Below are 9,633 nucleotides of genomic sequence, written 5' to 3'. Positions count from 1 at the left end.
TTCAGAGCCATAGGCAGAATGCATAAGCCATAGGGCATGCGCACATAAAATTACTAGAGCCGTGGTGGAATGACATTGCGCATGCGCTATGGCTTATGTATTCTGCCTATGGTTTCTGCAATTTTATGTGCTTCCACCTTAAGCGCGCACGCACGCCAATTGCCTTTCCCTCGGCCCGCCCCCTCCCCGCCGTCCGCGCGGCCTCGCCGATTGTCGGAAAATGGTGACACATCTCATTCCGGGAGTCCTCTCGTTATGTCACGCGGCGATAGCGGCCTCCGTCCCGCCCTGGATTCCACGCGGGGGAGGGGCGGCGAGGGGGAGGGAATTTCTCCGCGGGACGGTTCCCGTGGCTACACCCGACGGGAGTGCAACGGCACGACGACGCATATTCGATCGCGGCCGACCGCGCGGGGCACCCGCAAGCCCGAGGCTGTGCGACGCGAAACGGCTTGGGGGAGGGGGGGGATTGAGTAGAGAGAGGGAGACCCTTCGATCGCGCCCACATTCCGTGCGGGAGCATCCTTCCCCTCGTTGCAGCGGGATGCACTGACCCACCGTACTGTCGTGGCATCGCGCAGGTGGACACCTTCGCGTGCGTGCGGCGGTTTCCCTTTAACTTGGGGCCCACCCGTCGCGGATCACGAGAGGATCCGGCTCGCCTGTGAATCGAACACACGGTCTCGCGCACCGGATGACGGAAGTGTCGCCCCACGTCTAGCCCTTCCTCGCGCACTGTCGCTCCCTGTTTTGCGTAGCTCGAACGGACGTCGCGGATCGGAGCGTCCAGATGCTGACGGAGATCCCGCTTTGTTGGTTTCAGGTGCGGTGGTAACTTCTTGCCGGAACCATGAGTTACCCGATGTCAACGAATCAATCCAGACCGAGTAAGTTGACGTTGGCCTCGCGAGGACGCGCGTGGGATTTACGTTCTGTTTGGGTGTTGCAGTGTCCCAAGGGAATTACCAGGGCCCGGGCGACCTGCCCATGGGCTCCGCCAAGGAGCAGACGCTGATGTGGCAGCAGAACTCCTACATGAACGACTCGGGCATCCATTCCGGCGCCGTGACCCAGACGCCGTCTCTGTCCGGCAAGGAGGACGAGGAGATGGAAGGGGATCAGCTGATGTTCGACCTGGACCAAGGATTCGCACAGGGTTTTACGCAGGATCAAGTTGACGGTGAGACCAACGTCGACACTCTTTGTAAAGCGAAAACATTGGCAAATTGGACGTTATGCATCGTGATAGAGAACGGCGCGACATATTTCAGAGATGAATCAGCAGCTGAGTCACACTCGGTCGCAGCGTGTACGCGCCGCTATGTTTCCCGAAACGCTGGAGGAAGGTGTGGAGATACCATCGACGCAATTCGATCCCGCACAGCCCACCGCTGTACAGAGACTAGCCGAGCCGAGCCAGATGCTCAAGCATGCCGTTGTCAATTTGATCAATTATCAGGATGACGCTGATCTCGCTACGCGCGCTATTCCGGAGCTGATCAAGCTGCTGAACGATGAGGATCAAGTGGTTGTTTCTCAGGCAGCTATGATGGTACACCAGCTGTCCAAGAAGGAGGCGTCCCGCCACGCGATTATGAACAGCTCGCAGATGGTGGCCGCCTTGGTACGCGCCATTTCCAACAGCGACGATCTGGAGTCGACGAAGGCCGCGGTCGGCACCCTGCACAATTTGTCGCATCACCGACAAGGCCTGCTGGCCATTTTTAAGAGCGGCGGCATCCCTGCGCTCGTAAAACTACTCAGCTCCCCGGTAGAATCCGTTCTTTTCTACGCGATAACGACGCTACACAACTTGCTGCTTCACCAGGACGGCTCTAAGATGGCCGTGCGCCTTGCCGGCGGTTTGCAAAAAATGGTCGCTCTGCTTCAACGGAACAACGTCAAATTTCTAGCCATCGTTACCGACTGCCTGCAGATTCTGGCATACGGTAATCAGGAGAGCAAGCTAATCATTCTCGCCTCGCAGGGCCCGATAGAGCTCGTGCGCATCATGCGCTCTTACGAGTATGAGAAACTGTTATGGACCACTTCCAGGGTATTGAAAGGTAATTTGTCACTTTGCCGTAGTAATCTCTTTGGAATGTTGTTATAATAAAATTTTGGCGTTTATTAACCGACGGTTCGTTTTCTTTGCAGTACTGTCTGTATGCCCGAGTAATAAGCCCGCGATCGTGGAAGCTGGTGGCATGCAGGCACTCGCTATGCATCTTGCCAACCCGAGTCAGAGATTAGTTCAGAACTGTCTGTGGACGCTACGTAATCTGTCAGACGCAGGCACAAAGGTTGACGGGCTCGATAATTTGCTGCAGAGTCTCGTGCTTGTGCTTGGATCAACGGACGTGAACGTGGTCACCTGCGCCGCTGGTATTCTGTCAAACTTGACCTGCAACAATCAGCGCAACAAAGTACGGACAAGGAAGCATTTCATACATGCGTACTTTGCTTAGGTTCTACTCTTTTAAATTCTTTTTAGGTTGCCGTGTGTAACTTTGGCGGTGTCGACGCACTGGTTCGTACGATCATCAATGCCGGTGATCGGGAGGAGATCACTGAACCGGCGGTGTGCGCCCTACGTCACCTGACCTCGCGTCACGGCGAGGCGGAGATGGCGCAAAATTCCGTTCGGTTAAATTACGGTATCCAAGTTATAGTAAAATTACTTCACCCACCGTCGCGCTGGCCGTTGGTGAAGGCGGTTATCGGATTAATCCGCAACTTGGCTCTGTGTCCTTCCAATCACATCCCGTTACGCGATCACGGCGCGATACATCACCTCGTGAGACTCTTGATGCGTGCATTCCAGGATACTCAACGAGTAAGTACATATACACGATAGAATATCATATTTTGCATAGCAATGAAGTATATAATTCTCTGCTGAGAAAGTTTTGGTATTTATTAGGTGGTAAGCTTAGTTTCCGCGGTGTTTTTTTGTTTAACAAACTCATTTATTTCGATATCAAAAGCAAAAAATACACCAATCATAGTATTTGCCCTCGCTAGCTATACATTTTTCCCATCTTTCTGGCAATGAGTGGATTCCGCAACGATAGAACGATTGGTCTTTTGATGCGATCCATTCATCGACCCATTTTCGCACATCCTCGTAATTTTTTAAGTGTGTATCCACCAAGCCGTGCTGCACCGATCGGAACAAGTGATAATCTGAAGGAGCCAAGTCTGGTGAATACGCTGGGTGCGGGAGAACTTCCCACTCGAGCTACATCAGTGTTTCCTTGACGGCTTTGCAATAACTTTCTTTCCTTTTGAATCTTTTCCATTGCATGTAGACGTTTGGAAACAGCCATCGGAGTAACATTTAACGCTGCAGACAATTCTTGGAGCATTTGAGCTGAGTTTTCGTCCAATAATGCTTGCAATTCGATGTCTTCAAACTTTTTCGGCTGACTCGAGCGTTGTTTATCATTCACATAAAAATTACCACTTTTAAATCGCTGAAACCATTTTTGGCATGTTCTCTCCAATGGAGCACAATTGCCATAAGCTTCGACAAGTAATTTGCGAGCTGTAGCTGCAGTTTTTTTTCAAATCAAAGTAATGAAGCACATGTCGAAAAAACAACTTGTCACGTTCCACGTTTAATCAAAAGAAAAAATGGCACTGTTCGCTTAGGCTGCGTTCAGATTCTACACCTTGGGTGCACCCAGGCACCCAAAGAGCGTTCAGATTCCTTTTAGGGTGCTCCTACCGGATATTGGGTTAGTCGTTCACATTGTCGCTCTATCTACCTGGGAGGGTGGAAAAGGCTCAAGAAGCCGGGTGGAACGGGTGGTAAATGACGCAGAGTCGGACACGGCCACGTCGAACCAGTATTATACTGGTAATAATAATCATCATCATCATTTATTAAACGCTTTGGGACAAGTCCCCTCAAGCGTACAGACACTTTTACATGGCAAACAATAAGCTAGACTAATGCATTTAATGTTTAGAATTATACATGACGCAGTAAATATAAGAAAGAAAGGAAGATATGATAATATAAACAGGTATTATAATACCGACACTCATTGCATTAGGCATTCAATTAAGAGGCATACTATCGTTGATGTCTCTCAATTGTAACAAGAAGGCAAATAGCTTGAACTTAAAGTTCTCGATAGTCCCTGAATCCTGAATGTCGTGTGGAAAGACATTCCAAGACTCAGCCGCAAAACAGCAGAACGAACGTTTATAGAACTCCGTCCGACATAATGGTGGAACCAGTGTATCTATAGGCGCTCTAGTGTTTCTTACGACCCTATTGTACTTAAATTCAAAATTATTGTAGATGGACGATGGTAACACAGAAAAGATCAAACTTCCCACAAAGTATAGGCGTTCTCAGTTCTATTTTAAGCCAGCCTAATTGTTGATAGTACGGAGTTATGTGTTCATCCCACTTTACCCTGAAAATGTACCTAACACATCTGTTTAGGGCTCTCTGCAGACAGAGATTCTGCTCACCAGTGGCATTAGTAAAGACAGTACAATAGTAATCAAAGATAGGAAACACCAATGTCTGAATAAGTCGGATACGCAAAGTAATCGGTAGAAGATGTCTACAAAGTTTTAGTTGGTACAAAACCGTGTTGATTCTCGAGACAGTTCTGGAGATGTGCCTCCCCCATGATAGTGTATCCGTAATCTGAACACCTAGATATTCTACAGATAGCGGGGTAATAAGAGAGAGATAGAGTGCGTTCAGATTCCCTAAACCACTCGGGAGCTTTTTCGTTGGATCCGCTCGGTCACCCAATGATCACCCACCCGGTGGGGAATCTGAACGCAGCCTTAAATGAATCTTTTCGCACTGAATTTTATTGGCAAATGTCTAACCTTTAGAATGCAGCCAGTTCCAGATGTCGAAGTAAATTTCACTTCCAACTAGCGTCATCTAAATATGAGCCGCGGAAACTAAGTTTACCACCTAATATATACTTTCTGGGGCTAAATCAAAATTCAATGTAAAATATGTTTGCTATAATAATGATGATTTTTTGTATATGTAAAAAAATATATTTTTTACTCGCAGCAACGATCATCCGTTGCTAGTACCGGAAGTCAACCGACATCGGGCGCATACGCAGATGGAGTACGTATGGAGGAAATAGTGGAAGGTTCGGTAGGTGCTCTTCATATTCTAGCAAGAGAATCCCATAATAGGGCGATAATTCGATCACAGAACGTAATTCCGATTTTCGTACAAGTAAGTATTCGCTGCTTTCACGAAATTGCTAACATTTTCTTCGAGTTTCTTAAACCGTCGCACTTTAATCCAACGTGATAAATTCACATTATCGTGGCATACGATTTCTGTTTAATATTTTGATTTAGTAACACGGTTCTTTTTCATTCCACTCGCAGCTACTGTTCAACGAGATCGAAAACATTCAACGCGTGGCAGCCGGCGTACTTTGCGAGCTGGCGGCCGACAAGGAAGGCGCCGAGATAATAGAACAAGAGGGTGCTACCGCCCCGCTGACAGAGCTGCTGCACTCCAGGAACGAGGGTGTTGCCACTTACGCAGCGGCAGTGCTATTCCGTATGAGCGAGGACAAGCCCCAAGAGTACAAAAAACGACTTTCCATGGAGCTGACGAACTCCCTGTTCCGCGAGGACACAAATCTGTGGAACAATGCCGACTTCACCATGGCCCCGGATCTTCAGGTACCGTAGAGAAAACGTATACACCGACGTGCACGTCATTTTATCTCGTGCCGTGGCGAAATAGATTTACTCGCAAACACTATGTAACATAGCAAGTTTTAGTTTTATTTACTAGCTTCGCATTTTTATTAATTGACCTTCTCCAAGTACTCGCCAGGAGTCAGGTTTGTAATGTAACATAAATTGAGATACCGTAGTTATAGAAGTATGTTGAACACTTCTAGGTAGTTACATTGTGTTCAGTAAATTGTGCCACGTTATGACAATAGCTCTTACTGGTTATAGAGACACTCCCCTAATTATAAAAAAAATACCAGGTATTTATACAAGATTTTCCCCGTGTAAGATTAATAATTTCAAACGCAGCTGTCTACAAGTTTATGTACAACGTCACTTATCTATCAATTTTGCACTACTAAGTCATCTGCAGTACTCATTTGCGTGCTCATAGCGTTTAGTCTTCACTGTCCATCAGTTTTTTTTCCTTTTTTTTTACGCTTTGGAATTTTACTCGTTTGCGGAGATGGCGGATATACAATGTGAAAACTAATTTCATACAATTTTGCTTAACAAGTTATAAACGAGCAATTTTGAAATGTTTGCTTCTCTCACGCAAAAGTGCACCTTACAATGCGTACTTATATTAACTTGTAAACTAAATTGTCAGTTTTACATACGCTTAAGCTTCGTAACATACACACAGTTTATTACGCCCGAGATTCAATTATATTTCCATTACATTTTTACATCAATATTTATTCGAATATTGAGAGCCTAAAGAAGATCTTAAAGAAGACGGTATACATGGCCGTGCCTAATGGAGCAATGGATCACGAGATGCAATTAGATACGATCTTATTGTTAGTCTAATTGATAGTTTGCAAGATTACGATATGCATGGGAATGCGTTTTGTCCCTTCTGCAGATGTTTACTTAAAGAAACAATTGTCTCCTTTTACTTTTTATTACTTTATCGTACGTGTTATTATTCATGCAAGCCCCCCAGCCCCCGCCGTCTTTATTATTATTATCGTACAAAATTTGCCGAGTAGAGCGCGAATCTTGCCGTATTTACCATGACACGCCCTCCCTTAGAAGATATGCTTTGTGTTGACCTCAGCTACCTAATCTTCAGGACATGCTTGGCCCTGAACAAGGCTATGATGGTATGTATGGCCAAGGACCTCCTAGCGTACACAGCAGCCATGGCGGTCGGGGTTATCAGCCGCAAGGTAATTTATATGTCAGCCATTTTATTCATCGAATGCTGCTTCTGAACAATCGACTTGTTACTCGATCGAGGGTAGACGGAGCTATAACTGGTCACAGAAAACGAGTCTCGTTCTGTATAAAATGTGCTCTTTTATTACAATCGGCGTACATTGGCGGATATTGATTGTATACGCGATAATGCAACCTCACACGAGCCAATTCTGTCTTGCATTGTAAATACGAGGGGATTTGATAAATTTACCGCTCTTTTCGACACCACCTCTAATAATGAAATAATGCATTTAATCGTATGTTATTTTAACAGCAGCTTAACCCATGGACTTAAATTAAAATACAGGCTATCAACAGTTTCTCGCAGTAACATAGGTGACATTTGGTCTTCATGTATTTTTCTGGTTTTTCGTTATCTGACTGTTTGACGTCTAATTGATTGTCAGTTTTAACTGCATGTTCGTTGTTACGTGTAGAAACTTTAAGACTTCGCCGAGCACGCTTATTACTAGAGGATTATGAGATAGCGGGTTTTTTTTAACTAAATTAATAGACATTATCTGATGGTTTCATCGTTAATTTATTGCTCTTGGAATGAGATCTGTGGAAAATTCATTGTTACATCGTGTAATCGTTGTGAATAAAGATCGGCGTTTAAATTTTGACGTTGAAAACCTGCTATCTCATAACGGAGGACTTTCCACTATTAACTTTATTCCGCAGGAGAATCCAATGACTTGATATTCACGGCAGGAAATATGAGAACTCGTATAATATACGTGCGCAAATCGTCTACATTAAAATTGAGAAAAACACGCAGCCGCCGTTTAACATTTTTCTTTTCGCAAGCATATTTAACTATACACATAGTGTATAATAATACGTTATCTGTTCTATAAATAACGACGTGATCAATAGAAAATAACCAGGTAAATATAGGACACTGATTCAAGACGACACTAACGGTTGAAACGTAATTTCTTTGATATTACATCTCGCATCATCTCACTCGTAATTACGGAGGTGTTATTTAATGTATAATATGTGTGAGACACTATATATAATGTCAAGCTACTTCACCTGTGCATGCTTACACTGTTTTGCATGCATATACTGACCCTTTTATTATTTATTTATTTGCGCTGTGATACGCGCTTTACGATGAAGGAGACGTATAGGAGGATGATATTTGTAAGTAACTAGATGAAAAATTTCCTGCAGTTTATTCTCCAAATGAAAGTACTCGTCGAAATTGGAAACGTAATTGAAAAGAATAATAGTGCTTAACACTTTTGCCGTATCACACGGTAGCATGTGGCATATCGAGCTTCCAGATTACTTGGCAATTGTATCGCTTATTTCGTTCGTATTAATTAAAGTTCAAAAAAAGTTCAAGGTTTTGTAAATTTGTTTTCTACACATCTGTCTGTGATTATTTAGTGTTGTTAGAAAGTAGCTTCTCTGTGGGATAAATAATTTTTATCGTGCAATCTGATAAAGATTTCTGAAAATGTATTACGAATTAATGAGTAAATATAGTAGTTATTAAATATCAGCATTACGATTATGAAGTTTTGTATTATATAAACTGATCACACGGTAATTATTTAAAAAAAAAAAAGACTTCAGGAGACACATAGTTGGCAAGTTATGCTTCACCGATTAATGAAGTTTCTGCACTTCGCGTGCAGTGTGTAATTTTTTTGATGTAATTGCCGTACAGGATCAATGAGCTTTTCGTAAAAAAATGTTGTTTTTTTCCTTGCAACAGGTTATGACCAGATACCAGTAGATTCGATGCAAGGGTTAGAGATAGGTGGCGGATCGACGTATGGCGCAATGGACACTATGGACGTCGCGCACGAGGGCATGAGTTTCGATCACTTGGAAGAGCTTCCTGCACCGCCGCAAGATAATAACCAGGTCGCGGCCTGGTACGACACCGATCTTTGAATCCGTGCCATTATCGATCTCACGTGACAGCAAAGGAACTCAAAAAGCAGGAGCATTATTTTAAAGTACTAAGCGAACTTTCATAGTCCCGATTATCCGAGCGCTACAGTTGAATGTCCGCATTCTAGACTCGTCAGGACCAAACCGTTTTTCCCGATCTTTCCTCATTTTTATTTCAATGACATATGCATACATTAAACATGCTGTTTCTATCTCTCCCTCTTTCTCACGTCTTTTTTTAACTATTTCCTTGCCGACTTGTGATCGGTAAGCCAAGCGTCGATTGTTGCTGGACGGATGACGTGCCAAGTGATCACACACAGTGCTTGGTATCCCGATTCACGATACGGACGTTTAACTGTATTCGAATAGTGTACTTTAAGATGTACGAACGATGTATCTTAATAAATCAGCCGTTGTTGAGATCCGAAAATCTGAGGGCCCGTCAACTCGGTACTCGCGTAAACTTACACGGTCGGTCTCGCACGCGTGTACGCTTACACTTGGCGCGAGACACTACCGTGTCTCGTGATTAATTAATTAATTAATAATTAATTAATTAAGAGACGCTCGGGAAATCGGAGTTCTCTGCCGCATTTACAAGACTCATCTTTGACATGAATACCGATTGGTGACTATCGTGTCTCGACCATCTTTCGGTCCGCGAGAAGTCCCCTTCGAATATAAACGATTGGTTAGTCGCGCTATAGTTGACATCTTCCTATAGTCCACGTTTGTTTCGTCAAGCGAAAAGTGGAAACATTC

The 9,633-nt window shown here is 44.3% G+C and overlaps 1 protein-coding gene across 3 annotated transcripts; it reads left to right on the top strand.

The window, feature by feature from the left end:
- Nucleotides 1–532: 532 nt before the first annotated feature.
- LOC105561046 (armadillo segment polarity protein) lies at nt 533–9,345 on the top strand. 3 transcript variants are annotated; one of them, XM_012010692.1, is made up of 9 exons: nt 534–887; nt 950–1,180; nt 1,272–2,066; nt 2,158–2,426; nt 2,495–2,836; nt 5,057–5,230; nt 5,389–5,691; nt 6,827–6,923; nt 8,687–9,345. In XM_012010692.1, the coding sequence occupies exons 1-9, from the start codon at nt 851–853 to the stop codon at nt 8,866–8,868; spliced, it is 2,430 nt and encodes an 809-aa protein (XP_011866082.1). In that variant the 5' UTR covers nt 534–850; the 3' UTR covers nt 8,869–9,345. The 3 variants fall into 3 exon arrangements, with proteins under 3 accessions (XP_011866083.1, XP_011866082.1, XP_011866081.1); XM_012010691.1 differs by having other exon boundaries at nt 6,812–6,923; XM_012010693.1 differs by lacking the exon at nt 6,827–6,923 and having other exon boundaries at nt 533–887; nt 8,687–8,789.
- Nucleotides 9,346–9,633: the final 288 nt, after the last annotated feature.

The sequence above is a fragment of the Vollenhovia emeryi genome, unplaced genomic scaffold (assembly GCF_000949405.1).
Source record: "Vollenhovia emeryi isolate VEMERY1.0 unplaced genomic scaffold, V.emery_V1.0 DF939213.1, whole genome shotgun sequence".
Classification (NCBI taxonomy): domain Eukaryota; kingdom Metazoa; phylum Arthropoda; class Insecta; order Hymenoptera; family Formicidae; genus Vollenhovia; species Vollenhovia emeryi.
This window is presented reverse-complemented; position numbering and strand designations above follow the sequence as displayed.

Excerpts from the sequence above, each read along its gene's own strand:
- LOC105561046 (XM_012010691.1), top strand. The coding sequence starts at position 851 with ATGAGTTACCCGATGTCAACGAATCAATCCAGACCGA. Across the intron at positions 2,427-2,494 it reads GCAACAATCAGCGCAACAAA|GTTGCCGTGTGTAACTTTGG; the intron begins GTACGGACAAGG and ends AATTCTTTTTAG. Across the intron at positions 5,231-5,388 it reads TAATTCCGATTTTCGTACAA|CTACTGTTCAACGAGATCGA; the intron begins GTAAGTATTCGC and ends TTCCACTCGCAG.